Source organism: Nanorana parkeri, unplaced genomic scaffold (genome assembly GCF_000935625.1).
Source record: "Nanorana parkeri isolate BGI_ZX_2015 unplaced genomic scaffold, ASM93562v1 scaffold243, whole genome shotgun sequence".
NCBI lineage: Eukaryota > Metazoa > Chordata > Amphibia > Anura > Dicroglossidae > Nanorana > Nanorana parkeri.
This window is the reverse complement of record NW_017306511.1, coordinates 1,249,774-1,273,804: the sequence shown is the minus strand read 5'-3', so window position 1 is coordinate 1,273,804 and position 24,031 is coordinate 1,249,774. Positions and strand designations below refer to the sequence as shown.

Below are 24,031 nucleotides of genomic sequence, written 5' to 3'. Positions count from 1 at the left end.
TCCTCCCGTTACCCTAAGCTCAGTATACCGGGAGCTACAGCTCGCGTTATGCTGAGACGCTGCAGCGGATCCTGACATCGATGTCAAAATCCGCCCAGTTGCGTGAGTGACAGCTGGCTCTGCCTATCTAGAGGCAGAGCCAGCTGTACCCACCCCCTCCCCGTCTGTTCCGCCAGCCAGCGCTGGCGGATCGGAGCGGGGGGAATCCAGCACCTCCCCTGTCACGGCAGAGAGCCGTGACAGGATCGAGAGGTGAGCGAACGCCGGTATATGTTCGCTCACCTCCCGATCTACTGAGCCGACCTGTGACAGTCTCATTGTCACAGGTCGGCTAGAACTATGAGGTGAGTGAAAAGCACTCACCTCATAGTTCTCCTTTAAGACTGCTCTGTGTTTTGTTTGGTACAACACTTTTGTGTTGAACCGTTTTAGATTTATAATATTAAATGATGCATCAGCATTACATGCAGGACATGATGGGTTGAAGCACATTTTTAGAGGCAAAATTTTACGCCAAACTGAAACAAGCCTACATTTGACAAAGGTGTCCACAATTATGGCCCCTAATGTATATATACACACACATACATATCAATGGTGTCTTATCTTGCAACAGAAATGGTGCACTATTAACATTTTTACATTTCAGTATAAAGCAAAATGGGTATTACATTTTGGTTTGCAGTAGAACAGATATAAAAAGCCTGCAGTATTCTGAGTAAAGAATTCAAACAAACTTCACTGAAAAGAAGTGACGTACATTTAATTTGCTGTTATATTCAAGTGCACTTTCAATACAGAGATACTCCAATGTGATACATGCCTCTTATACTTTAGACACAGACTTATAAATCAATAGAGCCCTCAGACTACTTTAAACCGCTAGTCAGATGCATTTTAGTCTTATTAATGTAAAAGCTGAGCATCTAAAAGCCTGTTCCTGAAATTGCATTCACAGCATTATTATATTGATCTAATGTCAGCTGGGAAATTAAAACTCAGCTATTAGGACTCTTAAGGCCACATGAATTTTGTCCATACGTTTGATACCACAGAAAAAGATGGACTTTTGCAAAAATTTGCAAACAATAGAAGTCTACAATGAGGCTAGTAGTGATTGTTTAAACATATAGAACACATATACTTTCATTACCTGTCCTATAAAATCTATACTATACCCATAGCAGTTAAATTGATTGGTTTGGTAATTGTGCTACTTTCCACTCACATTGCAAGTAGCACAATTATCCTATCTTGCCAGATTAAGTATATTTTTACAAAAATAACATTGGTCATGCTATAATTTAAAGGGAATATACAAAAAAATAAAATCCCCATTTGCCCGGGACCTCTTCCAGTATTAAATAGGGAGGGTTACCACTTCACTCAATTGCTGTGTAATCTATTGCAGGCTCCCCAGCCTGCAGGTGTTTGCAATATAGACTTTTGTCCAAACAGAGTAAAACAACATTTCACACACAGAAGCATTGTACATTTTAGGGTTGTGCCAAAATGTTACCCACTGGGTGAAATCTAAAAAAAATATAGCTCAGAATTTATGAAAATTCTGTAAGGGATGTAATAAGGGGAGCATTTTCAATATTTGGAGACCTGAAAAATATCTGCTAACAATGGAATAGGTCCACTATTAGAAAAAAGTGTTAAAATGTTTTAAGAGAGCTTAATCAGGGCAGTTCAGAATATCTTTCCCCATCTGCCAATGTAAGGAAAAGGGGAAGTTTAAAAAAAAAAAGCTAAAGTTCCTGAACAATGTTTTAATGTTTTTAAAATGCGAAGTTCTTTAAGGTGGTTTACATGAGGTGTGGTCAGCATAAACTGGATGAAAAAATCAGTTACAACTTGCAAGAAACTAATATAGTTTATCTACCTTAATCTGAATATAATAAGGCGTCACTGATTGCTGGATGCGCTGCACATGATGAGAACATCACTCAGTTGAAATATCATGCTATCTGACAAAACAAAGCATACTTCTTGCAAATCTTACCTTTTCTCAGTTGCTCACCTTGTTGTGGGCCCAAATATACCAAGTTACTTACCCAAGAAATGTAAAAATGAAATAAAAAGGTACTTACATTGGGTAAGAATTCCCAGCAGTTCTGTTTTAAAGATCTCCTTGGCTTCCTCCATCTGCTCTTCATGTGTTGCTTTTTCATTTATCAGTCGTCTAACATGACTATTTGCAGACTGCACCATTGAGTAGAACTGGTTTGCTGACCTTCGATTAACTTCTCCTCTCTCTATCCAGGTCACGAGGACAGCGATAGCTTCTGAGAATTTGGTGTCATCTAAATAGAAGAACAAAGAGACCTGAAAATTCACCATATTTTCTCTCCTTGTATGTACACCACGCAAAGCGACTATGTAACGTGGGTTTAGTGCAATAAGTGATATGTATGCATCAATGTGCTAAAAAAATGCTGGAATAGGATTTAATAATTGAGTATGCATTGCTCAAATTATTTTCTCTCTGGCTATTTCATATGCACACCTGCATTTTTACATTTATTGTCAGATAAAATCAAAACCTAAATTGTTAATTTAGACTGCCACAACCTATTATGACCCATTATGGTAACTTTAACCTTCCATTGTAAAGTTGCTATACTGTAGCAGTGTTTTCCCAAAGTGTGGGACATTTACTACTGGTGGTACACATGTTCACTGTTGGTGCTACACAGCAAAACTATCAAGTGAAACAAATAGCTCACTATATCGATCAGCAACAAGCACTAGCAGAAGAATGTTGATTGGATACACCTATTATCTTGAAAATGTAAAGTCATTATTAGGCACTGCCAGCCTTTTAAAGGCAGTGTGACATAAGTTCTTCATGAATACTGTACAGTGCAATACACGTGGCTAAGGCAGAGTTGTGACAGTGTAGCTGGAAGGCAGACACAAAAACACATCTATTAACAGGACAGATAGTACTTTTACACAACAATGTTTGGGATTGTACACACAACTGACAAACTGGGAAACACTAAAAGCTACAAGATAATAATTTTTTACATTATTTAATGTACTCTGTCTAGTTAATTTGCACAGAAAAATATAATAATTTGGAATAATACAGTGTTAATGTGCTTACAGACTTAGTAACAGGTAAACCTCTATGGGACAGCTTCAGATAGTCACAAATGACCATTCCCAGAAAAGGTAGACAAAAGGTAGACAACTGTCATCAGTCTTTCTTTTACCTCCATTTTACCTTGCTTAAGCTAGCTGCTTATGAAACCAAAAATTCTTGTTTAGGGCTGAAGCTGGGCCAGCAGAAACCACGATATAGGAGAACTTGTCTGCAATGTTTCAGTTCTCTGATGTCTATAGCCAGCTTTCAATGTCCTACGCTCTTTAAAATGATAGAAACTATACTAGTCCTGTGACTAATTGTTGCATTATGTTTTTTTTCATTATCTATTTTTTCTGAAGCATTTCTCCAAACTCTAGAAGGAAGCTATGTCTAGGATAACTATAACAATTTTGTGCAAAGGACGGCAAATATTATTTGTTACGATAATATTTTATTAGCTGCAAAAAAAAAAAACTGATTGACTTCAACACAACTTACCCACAATGAGCAATTGGAACCCTTTAATTTATAATGTGCATCCAACAGCTGCTACATGATTTGGCACATATATACTGCTCCTTCTTAAGTTGAACAAAATATAGAGACAACCTTTCAGATTAAATTTATTCCATCTATAAAAGCTGGCACAGGCTTCCTTTAGGGAGACACTAACCTTCCTAAACCAGGTCAATAAGTAGCTAAGAAACTCAATGACCTAAGCAACTGGGACACATGGGAGTTCTATATAATGCTTATACAATCTATGCTACCATAAGCATTGTAATCAAATAAACAAATACGGAATAGGGTAGCATTACAATTATTCACATCTGATACCAATTGCTTCCATTACAATAATGGTAAAATATAAAAATATGATCCAGTAATACTATTCTACATTATTAGTAAAGCCATTAAATCGTTTTTGTAGATGAGCTTTACATCGAACCTTTAAGAGTAACATTGCATATGGAACTATGCTTTTATTCAGCATTTCACAACTTTGTTTTATGTAGTTCATTTATGTTCATTTGACTACATCTTTATACTGTAATCAAAGACAATGCCAACCTAAAGTCTGATACCATGGCTATTAACAATTCTGTATCAATGTTAAAATTAAAATAAAATATTCTCAGTATTTACACTCTGGAGAAGTAATGTTGCTTCATAATGTGCTGTTATAAACAGAGCTGGTGCTGCCACAAGGCAACCGCCTAGGGCGCAGCCTCGTTGAGCGGCTTCCTCGCATTCTGCCAGCTTTCTGATACCACTAGGTTATCCCAAGACATGTAAGTGGTCTTCATAAAGATGGACGAGGAGGGAGGGCAGTTTGATAACATGAGCTTTTCCCTCTAGTGTTCAGAGCCCCTCCCTCATGACCTCAGCCAGGGTTGAAACCAGAAAATGAGCCATGAGGGAGGCGTGGCCGGCTCAGTGGGAATGTTTGAACTCTAGCAGCTACAGTTCAGCCAGAGGAGAACGCTGAGACCACTATGGGGGCTATGAAGGCCTGCTCACCCCTACGTGGCTGGGCTAGGGATACCTTGCCGAGGGCATGGATCCTGTGTGCTATAGAAGGGCTGGGGACACCATGGAGGGGACATGGACCCTGTGTGCTAGCAAGCGTGTTTGGGGAGAATGGGCTTGCTGGTTCGTGGGGGAGGAGGGGATCAGGGGGATGGAGCTAGCTGGTCTGCAGAGGGGAAAAGGACTAGGCAGTCCACTGGGGCAGGATAGAGCTAGCCTTCCTAGGGTGCAAAATAGTCTAGCACCGGCCCTGACTATAAACATTATTTAGCCTCACTCTCAACAACTCCCCAGGAAATACAAACATTGAGGCATAACACTAATTTACACAGGTCATATGTTTTATGACATGATTTCTGATTGGTTACCATGGGTTACTGCACATTCTACAACACCGCTGGCTGCCTTCACTGTATGCATACAATGAAAAAATATGAGGGTTTATTTTTTAGAGAAATACAAACAGAATTTGGTTTGCAACTTCTTGTATCAGTGTTCCTTAAATCTAGTTTACTGGCCAGCTATTGAAAACTACAGAATAACAATCTAGAAAAACGACAAATTTGTTTTTTTTTTTAATTGCCAAATGCAAGCAGACTACCTTACAAAACTGACATAAAATTAAATTTTAAATGTAAGTTGACAAAATTCGAACATCTGTCGAGGTCTGTATTTTAAGCAATTATGTATAGCAATTATATTTTACCAAATTAATTCAGGCCAGGTTCACATGTGCGCTTTCCGGGACACACGTTTACGCATTGATTTCAATGGGGACTTTATTATAATGCCACAGATTTCACTATAATACACTAAAATGTTACCATGCTTTCCGATGCACTTCCACTGACTTAAAACACCTGAACTGACCTTTGCCTGTCTTCCGACCATGTTTCTGCCAGCCACATAGACTGAACCTTTACACAACACCTCACCATACCTCAGCCTTCTGACTGTAGTGATCCATCTGCATATCTCACTGACTATGTTGTTGCCATTGTGCCAAATTGTCAGAATTCATGGACTTCCAGTTAATATTGTCTTGAACGTGGCTCTCAGTTTGTGTTCATATTGTGGAAAGCCCGTGGCGCTATGCTTGGCATCAATTCCTTTTTTTTTCATCTGCATACCATCCCAAGACAAATGGGCAAACTGAACAGTCTGTCATTGGAAAACTTTCTAAGATGTATTGTCTCTGATACAGAATGGGCCTTGTTTCTACCTTGGGCTGGGTATAAGTATAACAATTAGATGCATTCATTCTCGGGTTGCTTTCCTTTCTTCTGTGTCTATGGTCAACATCTCAGAGCATGTTCTTTGTGCAACCTCCCCTCTAAAACATGCACTGGTCACCCCCAAAACTCTCACTGAACCCCACCAACCTTAACAATCTCAGACCAATCACTTTACTGCAATTCATCCCAACTCCTAGAATGCCTAATCTACATCTGCCTAAACTGCCACCTCACTGATAACCTCCTCGACCCCTTACAATCCGGCTTTTATCCCCAACACCCTGAACTGCCCTCCTAAAAATCACTAATTACTTACTATTTGCTAAAACAATGGCCAGTTGACAACCCACTGCTCTCCAAAAACTACAGTCACTTGGCCTCCAAGCCTCAGCTCTCTCATGGTTCTCTTTCTTCCTATGTGCTTCTTTGTCACCTACAAATCTATCTCCTCATCCTCTTTCTGTAGGACTCCCCAAGGCTCTGTCCTTACATAGTTACATAGTTACATAGTATTTGAGGTTGAATAAAGACATTAGTCCATCAAGTCCAACCTATTAGGATCTCATTCTAGGAGTACCTGTACCCCTGTATATTACGGTCCCTTAAGAAATCGTCCAAAAGTTTCTTGAACAATTCCACATTCTTTGCTGAAATCACTGTCTGTGGCAGTGAGTTCCAGACCCTAACTGATCTTACTGTGAAGAACCCCCTTCGCCCCTTGTGCTGGAATTTTTTTTCCACCAATTTTAGGTGGTGGCCTCTAGTTTTTGTAATGGAGTTAATTTTAAACAGTTTATCGCTAATGTTGCTGCCACCATTGAACATTTTGTACATGGAGATCATATACCCCCTCAATCTCCTCACCTCCAATGTGAACATGTTTAAATTTAGTAGCCTTGTCTCGTAGCTCTGGTCCTCCATACCCCTAATTAGTTTGGTTGCCCTCCGCTGGACTTTTTCCAACTCAAGGACATCTTTTCTTAGTACTGGTGACCAGAACTGGACCGCGTACTCCAGATGAGGTCGAACCAATGATCTATAAAGTGGCAAAATTATAGACCTTGAATCCCTTCTCTTCTCTATCTACACCTCCTTCCTTGGTGAGCTGATAACCTCGAATGGCTTCCAATACCATCTCTATGCCCTCTAAATATATCTCTCCACTCCACAACTCACCCCTTCGGTGTCCTTGCATGTCACTAATTAACTAACTGACATATAATTTTGGATGTCATAACACTTTTTAAAACTTAATCTTTCAAAAACTGAGCTCATGTTATTTCATTCCCCCGATGCACCTTTCCCCAACTTTTCCATTAGGATTGGTAACACAACTATCCCTCCCACCCTTCTCATGCCAAGGTGCTATGTGTGATTATGGACTTTTACCTTGCTTTCTGCCACACATCCAATCACTATTCAAATTCTGCTGCTTTCACCTTCAGAACATCTACAAAATACGCCTCTTCCTAACCAATGAAACCACAAAGCTTCTAATCCATTAACTTATCTCTCATCTTGACTATTGCAACTCCCTCCTCATTGGCCTACCTCTACACAGGCTATCCCCCCTTCAGTCCATCATGAATGCCGCTGCTAGACTCATCCACCTAACCAACTGCTCAGTGTCTGCCACCCCCCTCTGCCAATCCCTCCACTGGCTTCTAATCACACAAAGGATACATTTCTAAATATTAACAACCACTTACAAAGCCATCCACAACTTTGCCCCCGGCTATATCTCCAACCTTATCTCAAAGTATCACCCTAACCATCCTCTGTGCTCCTTTCCAAGACCTCCTGCTCTCTAGCTCCCTTGTCAACTCCTCCCATGCGTGCCTCCAGGACTTCTCTAGAGTCTCTCCTATCCTATGGAACTCCCTACTCCAACCTGTCTTGCTATCTCTCACTCTCTCTGTGTTTAGGTGGCTGTGGAGATGTGATTGGGGGGGGCTGAGGAGAAGTGATTGGAGAAGGGGGGGCCGCAGAGATGTGATTGGGGGGCTGCAGAGATGTGATCATGTGATTGGAGAAGGGGGGACTGAGGACATGTGATTGGAGAAGGGGGTCTTTAGATATGTGATTGGAGAAGGAGAGGCGGCTGCAGAGATGGGAAGGGACCATGATTTGAGAGGGCTGGGGAAAGGTGATGGGAGGTGCAGGAAATATGTGATGGAAGGGGTGGAGTTGGGGGAGAGGTGCAGGGGGGACCGCGGTGATGGGAGAGTCCAGGTTGCATATGAAGATAGTGGAAAGAACAGAGGACATGAGAGAGATGGGGGAGAAAACAGGCATATCTCCTAAACCTATAGGGGTCACCTGTCCCCATTTATTTATGTGTAATTGCTGTAAATATTAGGGATGCACCGATATATCGGCCGCCAAAACATATCGGCCGAAAATGGCACCTTTGGCTAAAAGCCGAAAGTGCAATTTTTCTGCCGATACAGCGGCACATCCCTGCTTTCTTTCCTCCCCTCTGTGTCCAAGCGGGGAGGAGAGAAAGTGTGACAGCCGGCCGAGCGTTGCGGGAGGAGAGCGCTGTGTTTGTGTTTTGGGGGGGGGGGGCAAAAAAAATCTTGCACCAGGGCCCTTTGTTCCTTAGGTCCGCCACTGAACTTCAATGTCCTGATCTGCATATTTGCTTTTAATACCATTGGATCAGCATGATAGCCAGCATTTTTAGAAGCAGAGGTCAGTAGTGGTGGCCTTCAAACTATTAACATATTAAAAAGTTATTTTACATCGTATATACAATAAACTAGAACTGTTCCCTGTAGCAGACAGATTTTTTATTTCCCCTGAGAATGAAAGACAAAAATCTGGTTTGTAGATTAAGACATCCCTAAGGAGCAGGCAAAACATAGACAACTATAAATTATTTTATGGCTAGTGCAAAATCTGACAAAACGTGATAATAACGTTCATGGAATGGGGACTTTAACCTTACTATCTTGTAATGCTCTTTTTCAGGCTTTCCCTCTTCAGGGAGGTATTAACAGTTTATATATTGCTAATATTGTTAGTCTTTAGAATTAGACGGATGAGGAGATATTACATTTTCACCTAACCCACCAACCACAGGCAATAATGGTATGAATACCAATACTGTGCAAACATAAAGCTGTACTTTTCAACATTTTATAAATTATAGTAGCGAGCGGGTTTTTAAAGAGGAACTTTACCCACATATTTAAATTAACAAAGGCACCTTTAGAAATGTTTAGTAATGACAATCTACAAACAGATACTTCTAGATAACTGCAGGCTTTTTATTTTCTTCCCCAGTCTTCTGACAGTGGGCATTTTAACTAAGGGCAGCTAACTAGATCTCCCTTTACTTCCTCGAACTCTGGGACATGTAACCATACACATCATCTCAGGGGAGGAAATGCCTTTCCCTGAGATCCCATAAGATTACAGATGCTCTGCTGATGTAGCCCTCCCAGGATGCAACTTGTGGCCACAATGACATAATTTGTGGCAAAGTGGACCAGGACGTGGAAAAAAAGAAATTGTAAGTATAATAAAAATTATGTTTGTTAAGCTAATGAATGTAAGATGATTTCATATCAGCATGCAGAGCTGTATGCTGATGTGATTTTTAGTCAAGGGGGGTAAAGGTCCACTTTAACCGGAGGTCTCCAAACCCATAATGTGGGTATGTGAAACAAACAGTGGGAGAACAAGACCACCTCTCCAAATAATTAAACAAACAAAAAAAAAAGTATTCTCTGCATTACTGAAAATAAAAGGAAAGTGCAAAAATCGAGTAATATTGTCAGTAGCTGTTCCTCATTTACATGTTTTGGCAGCACAAAAACAACAGCAGAAAATCTTACTAGTTGTAGCTAGGTCATGTTTTTATATAACATAACTGACTTTCTATCAGTTATACGGTTCCTAGGTATCCATATGCATGTTAAAACCAAGCTTGTATGTAATTGGACTGGTGATAATGATGATGAATTCCTCAGTCTGGTGAATAGAGAAGAAGGGCATATTGGGCAATCCATTACAGGTTTATAAATTTTAAAATAGGTTATCAACCCCTACACTATAGTTTTTTATCTAGCTGCCTTATGTCAGAATCACTATGAGGTAATACAGGTCACTGCAGCTAAGCAGACTATGCTTTACCTTTCAGTTTCTCTGCAAGCACTGTGGCCTCATGTTCAGAATAATGCATGATTGCTGGTGGTGATGGAGGGCGCAGCATGTCCACTTCCAGCTTGCGTCTGTGGCGCTCTTCCCTTGCAAACATTCTCTGTTTACATTCCCATTCATAAAAGTCATCTCTTGCTTGTGCAAAATCTACATGTAGGCGACCAGAGTCCTTTTTATCTGTACTGGATCCTAATCGCATTCGATAACCTTCAAACAACAAATACCATAATTACAACCACAGAAGTCTAATCGTAATGTGTATTCTTTTTTAATAGTAGACCAAAGCTAAGAACCTTTTAAGTCACATTTCAGAATACAAATGTGATATTGATGCTCTTAAGTTGTGTAACAGAATAAAACCATTATGTTTTAACAATGATATTATCTAGAGAATTGTTCATATATATATATATAAAAAAAAGCAAGAAAGGGTACATGGTAGGTGTACATCACAATTCATTTTACTTTCATGTAAACATAATAAATAAAGTGACAGACGAAAAAGAGGAACAGAAAACCCGGATCATTCTTAGAATTACTGAACAAATACAGATGAAATTCATATTCCTTTTGTACAGGACTTCTCCTTGTGTTATCAATCATACTATATAGTTAAATGCTAGCAATAAATTCAAAGTGAAGTAGTGGAGATATTGTCAAGAGCAGAAACAAGATGGGAGCCCATAACAAGATTCTTAAATGCCTCTACTATCTATAACTCTATCTTACAGGCAACCTCAAAACTGAGATCAGAGTTATTCATTTATATATTTAGGGCGGAATTTACCTTAGACACACTAGGCTCATGCCTATAGGCCGCAGAGACAGAGCTTTTTCCTGAACAATAATTTGTCACACATTATTTTGCAATCATTAGCAAGAATAGTTACCTTCTGAAAGGTTATTTAGCCTCAATATTTATCCAATGTTATAAGATTCTTAGACAAGTTAGGAGTGGGAAAATAAATGTTGTGTTTAAAACAGGTGATCTTAGCAGAGAGGTGTTACTTAGGGCAACAAGCAATGAGCGCATTCAGGATTCAGTGATGAAAATCCAGCCCTGCATATATATTTATGTGCCAGAATTGCCATGTTTTTTTATGTCTACGGAACTGTTATGCAGCGGAGCAGTGTCTCTATGATTACTTAAAGCCAAATTGAACTTTAGGTTTAAATCAGCTAAATATATTCCTGGAGCATCAAAACAAAAAGTGCGCATAATCTAAAAATTTGTTTTCTTTAGAAAGCAGCCACAGTCTGAGAGAAAAGCCTGCCCCTGCCAACATACGGTGGAGCAGGACTATTGCTTTCTATGTGAAAGCAGTAGTCACTCTGCAGATATCTGACATACCCACTGCTAAATTGGACCAATGGCTCTGCAACTGGGAAAGTGTACACTCCCTGTTGATTGGAGAGCTCTAGCTCTGACTCACAGGGGGCATGCCCGATCTCTGTAGAGACACCACTGCTTTCACATAGCATGAGACGTTTCTACTCAGGCTGTGTCTGCTTTCTACAAAACAAAACTGTAAGACTGTGCATACCTTTTGTTTTATTGCACCTGGAATGTATTTAGCTGATCTGAGATCAAAATTCAGGTGGGCCTTTATTATAACAAATGAGAGAACCTGGTGGGATGGAAGACTCCAACATTATTAAGGACTATTGGAGAAGCGGAGGTTTAGAGCAGGCCCAATTCTCCGTACAGGTCAGGTGCCTGTTGTACCCCCTGTTTTTATGTCACAGAAGATGTGATTGGAAAAAAACAAAAACAAAATGCACATGCTATATAGATATTGTGCTCACTAGCTTCTCTAAATTTTCTGACTTGTTACTTACAATGTATAATGAGTGCAGCTTCTGTACATTTTATGCTGTGCTCGCCTATAAAGGTGGTTCCCAACCATGCAAGAATTTTAATAATGGTAGAAGAAAGTGTCTTTTGGTCACTAAGTGACACTAATCAGCTCAGGCCTCGCCAGGAAGGAGCAGGAGTAGAGGATTGATCTAACCAGCATTATTCCCCAGCACCTGCAGTTTGTGAATGAAGTGATGTCACTCAAATGAGACACGCAGTCGGCACCAGCCGTGTCAATAGGAGCAGAAAGCAGACTCTGAGGAAGAGAAGAAAGCAGGGAGGAAGTGTGGGCTGCTCTGTCTTCTACTCCTAAGCACCTATGGCTTCAATGGGTGAGCGTGGAGGGCTGTACATTACTTACTCATGATCCTTGCACCCTGTGCGGTATACAGTTCTGACCTCTGCGCCCTGTGCATTACTTACTCCTGACCCCTGCAAACTGTGTGTTACTTATTCCCAACCACTGTACTCTTGCACCCCTGCATTATGTGCATTACGCAATCCTGATACCGCTATTCTGTACATTACATACTCTTGATCCCTGAATTCTGTGCGTTGCATACTCTTGACCCATTTAACCACACCCATTTAAGCCCCTCCCACTGTTAGCACAAATGTCCAAACCCACTATTCAGAATGGCGCACACAGCTCCTTACCCTACTTAAAGCCCAAACCAATTGAAAGGTACAGTTTATGGAAATGGATTGCCATGGGGTACACAGGTGATAAAGGTTGAAAACCACTGGCCTATAACATACATCACCAGCAGCCAATGTGGAGTGTTTATTTATGCTGTTTATTATTGCACTTTTGCAAAACTATCTTTTGTTTTATTGGAGAGAAATAATGAAAGAGTTACATTAAAAAATAAGAGAAATTCTACTATGTGGAAATCAGAGTTAATGATATTAATGTGTTTATTAATACAGCCTACACAAATATTAAACTTTACTCTAGGAACTCTTATTTTCCTCTTTGAGCTAAGGCTCACTGAACGCTTCAATTCCACAGAGAATTAAAGCGTTCAGTGACAACATGACCCAAGAGGAAGCAAAGACAGAACAAGTATGAATGTACAATATGTTACTTTACAAAATAGACACCATTCTGGAATGAACTTTAAATTTGTCAGGACGTGCGTTGCTCAATCAACTGACAAACCTCTCGGCATTCCAGCACTTGTGACAGCTGGCAGTGCTAGAAGTGTGGTATGCTTTAGCTTGATAAGTGGATCAGATGAGACTGGACATGGTTTGATAACACAAACAAGCCCAATAAGATTTAAAAAAACAGTGAAACTTCATGACAGGATGCTAATTGCATTTCTGCAGTTTCTATGACAACCACACAGTTCTGGGTCTCTGCTAGCTGCTGGTATTTCCATGTGCTAATTAAATAATTGTATCCATCACATGTAACCTGTGGAAACGTTATAGGTAATAGGTGACATCTTTTAAAACTAACATACAGGGTAATGGCGGGAGAGTGAAAAATGGCACACAAAAGGTTACCACTTTTTTTGTGTGTGGTTACTCTCTGAGCATAGTATATCTACAGAAACAAGATTATCAATATAACCAAATAAAAAAAAGGTGGTATAACAACAAAGGATTATATTTATATACATAAAGGTCTATTTAAACTCAAGATGCATACAAGGAGCATAACCCTCAGCTCAATACTTCGTTTTTCTGTAGTGCAGGCCACCCTCTGCCTTTCACCATTATTGTGGTGATCTAAGAACACCTGCAACAAAAGAAAACAATTCCCCCCCAAAAAATATGATCTGCAGGCAACATGTTGCCCCTCGCCTACAGCAAGTTTGATACATAAAGATGCCAGTACTAAGAAGCAACTGATGAAAAAAGGAGGAGGAGAGAGAGTTATACAGCACAGGCTTTAGAAAGTATACTCTAATGACTCAGTAAGGTACTTTCTGGATTCTGGCTGAAGTGACTAAAGGAAAAGCTGATTAAGTAAAATTGAGTAAAATGTTTGACTAACACAGTTGCATTGCTTGGTCTCCTCCACTGCACAGGTGGAATGTTCCTCAGCATCTTCATGTCTATACACTTGTATAGAGCCTGATGACACAAGGATTCTTAGACTGCTGCAGAGGAGGGCAAGAGAGACTCTAGGGAATCGGGTGAGTATAACCTTTCTATTTTTGCACCTAGACAAAAAGGAGCACTTAACCCTTGCAGTGCAGGGGAAGCCCCACTGCAAGGGTTAATAAATGTTTTCCCCCGGACTTCTTCTTCAACATTATAGAAAATAACAAAGACATTTAGAGGGTAGGGGGTTAAAAACAATGATGTTCAACCTATGGATGGGGCCACATGTGGCCCCAGCCTACTCTTGCCTCCTTTCTGATCTGCCCTCTTACAGGGGTAAAGAAAAGTTTGCACATCTCTTTTTAAAAGTGTATTACCTTGCCAACTGCAAATTATGGGCTAAGATGGTACCATCCTTGGCAGACCAGGAGGGGATCAAATTAATCTATCAATTTTGAATAACCAAAGCCATCTATCTGGAATAGAAATGCAGCTTTTCGTTTTATTAATGCAAGGTATATGAATGTTTAGTTCCGCTTTGCAAGAGTGTGAGCGGAAAGGTTCAACTCCTTAATGGTAATTGAAATGACTGCTGTCTTATCACTGCTTATTACTACTACTTTCCATAGCAAGTTATGGGTACTTAATGTAAGCAATGATAAACTGATAAAACACTTCCAAAAAATGACGGTCATTACTGAGCACTATGGCTGGTGCATTTGCATTTTTAAGGGTTTTTACTATTTAAACCATTTAATATCATCCTAATAGCTTATAGCTTTTTCATTTTTGCTTGAAGTAAATGGTGTTTGGGCCATATTCCTTACCAACTTTCTGCATTGAACGAATTCATAAGATTGTACCAAATATTACAAATAACAGCAGAGTAACCTTAATGGGTTTCAGTTTCCCAATGTGAAAGTAAGAACTTTAACCCCTTAGTGACCGGGGCCTTTTTGTACCCATGATATTATCCACATTTTAGGCCTGAAAATTACTTCAATCCCCCCCCCACATATTATATATTTTCTGAAAGCCAAGACCCTGTCGAATAACATGTTGGCAGTTTAAACTTTTTATGTTGCACGATATTAGCGCAACATATTATCAAACCCCAAAATGTAATGAAAAATGCCCTTAAATGCCCCAAAACACAATTAAATACCCATTTTTAAAATAAAATATAAAAGATGAGGTTACAACGAGTAAATAGATACCCAACATGCCCAGGTTAAAAATTGTGTACGTAAATGAAACTGCAACAAAATTCAGTACCCCAAAAGGTCCATAGATGATGCTTTAAAAGCCCCCACAGGTCATTAGTTTAGAGCAGTGGTTCTCAACCTATGTAACCTCAGGACCCACATTTGTCCTTGGTCATGAAGTCACGACCAAATTCACACTGCAATGAAATGCACGGAATTAGGGTACTGCGCATTCCAGTGCGGGCATACGAGCTATGTGTGGCGTGTGTGCTTGGGGTACCATTTAAATGAATGGCAACCCAATGCACCTCCCACACCAGAAAGTACGGTAAGTTCAATTACACGGTACAGTGCATTAATTGCATGGGACTGTGCGATTAACGCACAAAATCTCACACACTCACAGACATTCTCACACACACACATCCGCACTCTCAAAAATATTTAATAAAAAAAATGTAAGATCCGCCCAGTCTCCCTACCTTACGAGAACTGGAGTGGAACCTCAGTCTGGGGTCCAGTGTGGGCTTTGAATGGCTAAATGGCTGCTTGGCACGAGAACTGACAGTGCTGCGCTAGGGGGAGGCAGAGGAGCCACTCACCTAGAAAAGTAGAAGGTATGTGGGGACCCACTGAACACGGGGATCATGGCCCACCAGTTGAAAACCAAGGGTTTAGAGACACGCATAAATATTGGCCTGAGAATTATTGCTCTCACTCCGGCGTGCGCGGCAATACCCAACATGTGTAGCACGATCTTCGTTTTCATATGTAGGCGCACCTGACGGGCGTTTACGTGAAGACGCAGGTGCTCGCAGGGAACTTAAAACATTTTTTACACATCATTTTTACATTTATTTAATTTCAAAAAACTATTTTTTTTAACTTTACTTTAAGTGCTATCACATAGGGGGGCTTACAAGCATGTGATAGCAGATAAGCAGTTGCAGGTCCTCTTTAAGGTGATACTGGGGGTCCAAAAGACCCTTAGCATCACCTTTACACCAGAAATAAGCTATTGAAGTGCAGATCACGCTTCAATAGCTTATTGCTGTGCTTTAGGAGCCCAGCACTGACAGCTATGGGACCGGAAGTGATTTAATCTGCATCGCTCCCAGGCCCATAGTACGGGGAGGGAATCGGCAAACTGAGGTTCGCCCATCTCCTCCCCAGCTTCCCCCCGACACCAGAGAAGCTGGTCCCGGGCCCGTAGCAGGGGCAACGGAGCCCAGGTGACACGGCGGGGGGGGCGGCCCGTTTACCGGCCCGGAGAATCGATCGGGCAACAGCTGAGTTGCCTGATCACTTCTACTGTAAAGCCGACAGTCGGCTTTACAATTGTAAACGGAGTCCTGGCGTGGGCCCGGTGCCAGTGACGTAATATGGACGTCACTGTTCACTAAGGGGTTAAAGGGAATCTATGTTGAGCAAAATATAGGGGCCACTTCTCAAAAAGCTAGTTATGTGGCTTTGACACGGCTTTGGACTAGGAAAGCACTTAATGGCTAACACAGTAGACTTAAGTTTGGAAAGTGCAACAATGCAGAACCAAGTGCCCTAAAGATACAGCCCCACAATTGTCCAGTCCAGAGGGGTCCAAAGCTCCAAAGCTATCGCTGATGATAACCCATTTAGTATAGCTGTGTATAGAGACCAGCTCAAGCAGCATGTAGGTAAATGTTAATTGAAGAAAAAATGTTTTCTTGAATTAAAAAGGAAAAAAAGGCTACTATAAGCAGTTAAACTTTTCTCAGTAGAGAAAAGAGGTCTATCCCCCCAGAACATTAGCACAAAAACAGGCATGCTGGGAGTGTGAGGGGTTATACCAGTTGGTCACTGTGTTTCTGTTTGCCAGTGTCCAGACCCTCCTGTTTTCAGCACTATAACCCAATTGTCCCTCATATTAAGTCCCTCACTGAATGAGAAAGAAAAAAAAAATGTCCTTAGTTATAGTTTAAAGTTTAGAGTGCTGCTCTTCAATATAGAAGTACCAATTTTCTGTTCATTCAAGTTTCTAATGCTTCAAAGATGCGAAAAAATAAAAAAGAAATCACACTCTGTAGCTATTCAGAGACGTACTTGTGATCCACATATCTGGTGACTCAGACAGCAGGATAACCTTTTCTTTTAATTATTAAAGTGTATGCCTGTCTTCTGCTTCATCATTTTGTAAAACAGTCTCTGAAGCTTGATAACCACCATAAAGATTTCACTTGTAATAAATTGTGTTAACTAAAAAGCGCACTTTAAACACGAGTAAACTGATGATGAAAAAATATCCCTCAGTCAAAAGCGATGTAAAAAAACATTGTGTCCTATTCACTGAACATGGATTTGTCAAGCATATCACTAGGGGACAGAAAAGAAAAGGTTTCATAACAAAAAAGAGGCATAAGAATAAGCTGATAATTAGTGGCAGAAATGTAGCATATGTTAATAAAATACTTAGATACTGAATATACCGACCATCAGATTTAGTTTCTAAGACTATTTGACCAAAACGATTTAGGTAGAGGATTTAGGAGAGGCCAGTTCTACTCATCTATGGACCACTCAGATGGCTAGATAAATTGGATGTAATATGTGACTGTGCTAACTATAGGTGAGAATAGGGAGTTTATGGGAGATGTATGAGCAGATCTGGGCACGACAATTTTTTCCTAATATTTAATCTACAAATGTTGGCAGCAATGGTATGATATTTAGCCATCTGTTTGACATCAATACAATAGTATCACGAACATCAATTATCTTGGAATATCTCTCCAATCAGCCACCAACTTTATTGTTGTAAATTCCATGCAAAGTCCATAATACAAGGTATACATCACCATAGTATCTCGCCCACTCCAGCGCCTCTCTATGGTGGGAGCACACTGCAGCCGATATCTATATTGATCTGCAGTCTGGTGGAATTGGAGCGGTGAGTTTTTTGCTTTTCTGGATATTATCGATTATTTGGGGTTTCTACAATCTGATCAACAACCTCTGTGTATTAACAATCATTTAAACACCCAGCAAGTTCTGGAAAGCGTGATGGGGGATGTGACGGGGTATACTGATAGCAAGTGCCACAAACATGGATAACACAAGAAGGGCAGAATGAACGTACAATGCAAAAAGAAATTACAGAAAATGGGAAACTGCTAAAATTAGAATCTACTGTACCAGATAGGTAAATGGCTTTATCAACCATGAACTCTTCTGCAAATCGAATGTGACAGAAATTCTTCTTGCTTTTGCGAATTGCTGTAATGTCTCCACATTGCTCAAAGACCTCTTGAATTATCTCCTCTGTAGCGTTTTCAGGTAATCCTCCAACGAATACAGTTTTACAGCCTGGAGGCCTCTCTCTTGTAGATGGAGGAGGCAAATCTATGGACAAATTGGAAATATTAAACATTAAGTATTTTCCCTGTAATACAAATGTAACCTATTAAAATTTGAACATTACATTCAAGCACTTTATAATGAAAGTCTCAGGCTAAATATTGTATGTGGTAGCTTTTCTTTTTATAAGGGTAGAAAATGCACATACCATTCCCGTATGTAAATGTTCACTTTAGATTGGCAACAATTAATCCAATTAATGAAATTTAAATTAATTTAAAATAACACAGAATGACAAAAATAACCTAGGATCTTTACAGTTCTAGTGCTACAACAGATTGAAGCACACATGTTGTATATTCAGACTTCATAAAAAGCGTGTTTTGTTCAAAAAATATCACTTACAGAAGTGCCGTGGGATATTCAAAGAGGAAATAAAAATAATAACAATGTTAGTGATCATATCACAGAAGGTAGGAAGTAAATGGTGATCTGGCCGGTTAAATACTTAAAGTCCAATTCCAGCGATCCAACAACAGTCCTCTTCTGGGTTAAATAGGTCAATCAGGACACACCTGGACTCCCTGGGGGGCGTCATTAAGCTACCCTGGAGCTTACAGAAGAACAGGGCCATGTCAATACGTAGTGCTATTCTTTACAGCAGAGTCAGGTCTGCCCACCATCAGAGGAAGGAAATTCATGACATCTCAGGTCTGGACAGAAGTTCCCTTTAAAAAAGATATGTATGCAGAGATGTAAAAAGAAATGCTGGGGGGAGGGGTGGGTAGTTTTAAGGTGGAATTAGACTTTAAAATATTGTGGCAGTGCACAGTTTTTCACAGATCATTAAAGTGAACATGTCAGCTATTTTAAACCTTTTAAGGTAAAAGGCCTGCTTTGGTTAGGAGCCTTTGGTGCCATATCTTACCAATAATAGATTATATTATAGATATATATCTATAATAGATATAGATACTAATAGATATATTTTTTCTAAAATAATAAAAGGGTTGAGCTATAGGGCAATTCTAAATACAAATTCTGGTTAGCAGCGTTTCCATATTCTTCCAAGACTTTAAAAAAAAAAGTGAAACTATTTTTAACATTTTTTTGGGGTTTAATTGGTTATAATGCTGTGCAGCTTTAGTCTGCTGGACTTCCATTTTCCTAGTTAAGAACAGCTTCAAACATTTTATAATATTCAAGACAAAACATTCACTATTTGTAATAAAGACTTTGCCTGAAGAACAATATTTTACAATATTATCTGTAAATACATATACTATATAAACAAACATGGAAAACAGGTACAGAAATCTATTTCTGTTCAGCAACATTGAAAAACATCAAAAGAGAGGGGGAGACAAAACACAAAAAGAAGTGGAAAACAGAAAGCACTGACATTATGATGAAAAACTCTGCTGGTTATCACCGTTGTCTTGTTCCAGATAAAACAGAACGGCAGAACAGAGAAATGTCTAACCTTAACATCATGTGTGTTATGTACTTGCCTCTGAAGCTGAAAGCATGCTCTATTATTTACATTTAATTGAGAGTGTTATTAAATATTTTGAGGCAGTTTGTAAAGTTGAGTTTGGTTGTGATGATGTGATGGGATTACATTAACAAATGCAAGTAATTCCCACTGACAGAATAAAAACTCTTCAATCCTATGCAAGGTCTCCAAGGTACTAATGCTTGTTTGGTTTCCATTTGTTTTGCTGTTTGTAAAATGGGCAAAATTAAATATCCATAAGTCTAGTTGTTTGGGAAAGATGTAGAGGTACTTGAGAAATCTATATTCCTTGTACAGAACAAACATAAAGATGATAAACTGATGTTGCTAAGCATGAACTTGTGAAGTATTTACCAGTTTCTGGAACAATGGAACTATACACAAAAAGTGGACTGTTCAGAAACAGTATTTACTACACCCTGTACGGGCACTTAGATGTGCAGGTATGAGCCAAAGGATTTCAGGAACCCACATTGGTCAGTGGGTCCATAAATACATTAGCTCAGCTCAGACTTTGCAAAAGGGAGGTATGCACAGTCACCTCCTCGCCTTATCTAATCATGGGTAAAGGATAGCAGCTAATTAGAGTTTTCTAAACTATCTGATCACTAAAATCCCAAAGAAGCCTCACCTGATCATATTGTGCAAGTACCTAATACACGTGATTGAAAATGGTTAGACATTACTACCACCTCATATGAAAAGATACTTTTACAAACTAGTTATGCAGTAATATGATACTTGAAATAGGAACTATAACAGGTTTTAACGTTAACCCTGCACACACAAAAATCCATTTAATATCCCATCCAGTCCACCATGGAAAAATGCTAAGGAAAACCTGAAAAAACCAACTCATCAGCAGTTAGAAGTTGATGATATTTACCGCAGATTGCAGCCCACTTACCTAGGCTTTCTCTGAGATGTTGTGTGAAGCCTCAAGATCCCAAATACTGCAAGAATGCACTCCGGCATCCTCAGGTTTCTCAAGATTTCACAAAAAGGCTGAGTGACTTTACCGATCCCTAAGCAAGTGGCCAGAAGCTAGGGTCTGTGGTGACTAAAATGTAACTTTTTTTTTTACATTTGTAATAAAACAAAAATAGATAGAATACAGCAATGTAAAGAACAGCAACATATTGCAGAGGGTGACCTAAATGATGCAAAGTAGCTTATTATATGAAATTGACAGTACAGCAGTTCAACAAAAACCTCAGGCACCTGCAGTAAGCACATTCGGGCATCAAGATTTTGAATATAACAGATTATTATGACCACCTGACGTTTGTAGGCAAATTAGCTATAATTAGCTATAATTTCGCGCTGAATTTGCTATAGGGTCAGACCATTCTAAATAGGTTAGCAGGTTGTTTACCATGACAGTGGAAGTGATTTTTTTCTGAAGATATGGGTAAACAATGCGATTTAACAGCCTTTGAACGTGTGATGATTGTTGGCGCTCAAGCCATGGAGCGAGTATCAGCAAAACAGCAGAATTTGTTAAATGTTCAAGAGCAGCTGTTGTTAAAGTGTTTAAAGACTGGACTGTCAGCCGAAAATCTGGGTCTGAACGTGCGAATTGTGGCCATCAGCGACTAGTCAATGATAGGGCAGAATGGATAGTGGCAAGACTGGTACAAGACAACAGAAGGGCAACCGTGCAGTGTCAGATTCCTTGCATCACCTTTCAACATCTCATGGAGTCACGATGCAGCAAAACCAAGTCATCTCGTGGAGTCATCTCATGGCCCAACGAAGTACTGATGGGGTGGTCCTAATAATCTGGCCACTCAGTGTATAGTCAACAAGAGCATGAAGCACCTATACTCTGCAATACGAGAAGAGACAGCAACAGAAAGACTAAACAGAAAGAAGAGTGAAGTAGAGTAGAGAAGTGAAAGAAACGTAAAAAGTACAGAAATGGGGGGCCATCCCTGGGACCCACACAAGCCTGGAGCAAATCAACAGGGCCGCTATGGAACATTACAGGTAAATAAGGTGCCGGTCAAATGAGGGCAGTAAGTAAGAAAATTTTAATTTTTAACTGCTAATTAATTTTTTTATCAAGTTTTATTTGAGATTTTACATATAAATAGGTTATATTCTGTATTTTCTTGTGCAAGGTTTGCTTCATTTGTGGTGTTTGCACTCTTAAGCTGGTCATACACTATACAAATTTTGGCTGGTTCTTCATGAATTGTTTTTCATCAAACGTCAGCTGCAAGCACCACTTGAGTATTATTTTTTTTTTAAACAAATTCTATTAGAATTTTGTGATACAAAAACAAAAACACTGTCTGCGCATCTGCATGCCGATAACGCACGCTTTAACACAGGTGACATCAAGAACAGACACGTACAAGCCTCAATCGCAGGCTATATTGAAGAAAACAGTAACGAGAAAATAAAATAAAAACAAAATAACATATGTTCTAAGCAGTTTAACATCAATAAATTGCATCTATGATAGGTGTCTCGACACAGATGTTTATGCAATCGACCTAGTGCCATATAGTAAATAGTATGGATCCTAACTTCCAATGAATACAGACAAACAAATGTAAGCTGGAGATACAAATGACTCAACTATTTCTGTTCTAACGCCAGTTTCCCCAGGGTGTTCGACATGTGACCAGTTAGATACCATTTTGTGTAACGGAATGGTTTAACAATTTGACTAATTTCCGCTGTCGTGTAGGATTGAATCAGGAACAATTTCCATCTGCGGAAGAAAGATTTAGCAGACGCATCAGCATGTGATTCTGCGTCTATTCTTTCCCTGCAAAAGAGAAGTTTGAGCTCCTTGATCACCTCCTCTACTGTAGGAGGCTTGTCATCGCTCCATTTGCGCATAATCACTCTTCGAGCTGCAAGGAGGCAGATGTGTAACCAGTCCAGCCCCTTGGGGTACCTACCCTGTCTGTCTCCTTCCTGTGAGGAGCAGTGACTGAACAGACATAGGGCAGGGTCTAGTTGGGGATCCCAGGAAAGAATCTGTGCGATATAGGACATCAGGAGCGTCCAGAATTGATGGATCCGGGGACAAGTCCATAGGCAGTGTTTCAAAGTGGGATGGGCACAGCCACATTTCGGACAGCTGGATGACTTGGTTTGATGTGAAGCGGTGCCTTCCGGCATGAAATAAGGGACATAAGCCCTGTGCAGCAGCTTAAACTGGGTCTCCCTCCATATTTCGCTAGTGATCACCTTCCTGACTTTGTTGTATCACTGCAGGGCCTTGTCCACTAGGTCCGGATCTTCGAATTATCTGGCCCAAATTTTAACAATCGAGATAGCCAGCAATGGCGTGAATACTGTTTGAAGTCTAGGATATAGAGTAGATATTGAGTATGATTTAGAGGACAGTAGTACGTCTAGGAATTAGGTAGCAAAAATTTTCTTGGGATCCCTAGATATCGCTTGCCAATGTTTAGTGGCCTGTAAGAAGTGGAGAAAGTGATGTGAGGGCAGACGATACCGTGTCATCAATTCTTGGAATGTGTATGGTGCCCACGTGTCCGGCCGGAACAATTGCTTCCAGGAGTGTAAGCCCCTGGATTTCCACAGGCTGAACGCCCTATACTCCATGCCCTGGGGGAACATTGGGTTATGCATAATAGGACTGTGCCTGGAGGGAAATGGGGAAAGCCCGAGACCTCTCCGCATCTCTCTCCACGCCACCACCGTGTCCCTGTACAATACATTCTGTTGAACACCCATGGGTAGAGTTGAGACCTTGCACTGGAGAATTGCTTTAATATCCCAAGGGGCCAGAAACGCCTTCTCCAGGGGCGTATTAGAATATGCAGAATCGTCGTTGAGCCAATCCAGAGCATGTCTCAATAGGCAGGCGTAACTGTATAGTTTTATATTCGGCAGGTTAGCACCGCCCTCACTCTTCGGGAGCCACAACTTCTTAACAGATATTCTAGGCCATTTTGATTGCCATATGAAGCGTGTCATGGCTCTAGTAATTTTGGCAATATCCGAACTCTTTAACAGGAGAGGAAGAGTTTGGAGCGGATACAACAATTTGGC

General features: G+C 40.1%; 1 protein-coding gene across 1 annotated transcript in view; it reads right to left on the bottom strand.

The window, feature by feature from the left end:
• Positions 1–24,031, bottom strand: part of ENOX1 (ecto-NOX disulfide-thiol exchanger 1) — a 367,040-nt gene that overhangs the window by 91,750 nt on the left and 251,259 nt on the right. The window contains exons 8-10 of the mRNA XM_018556618.1: positions 18,316–18,522; positions 10,003–10,236; positions 2,097–2,309 (exon numbers count right to left, since the gene is read on the bottom strand). Coding sequence (XP_018412120.1) covers positions 2,097–2,309; positions 10,003–10,236; positions 18,316–18,522 — 654 coding nt within the window. The remainder of the gene's footprint in view (positions 1–2,096; positions 2,310–10,002; positions 10,237–18,315; positions 18,523–24,031) is intronic.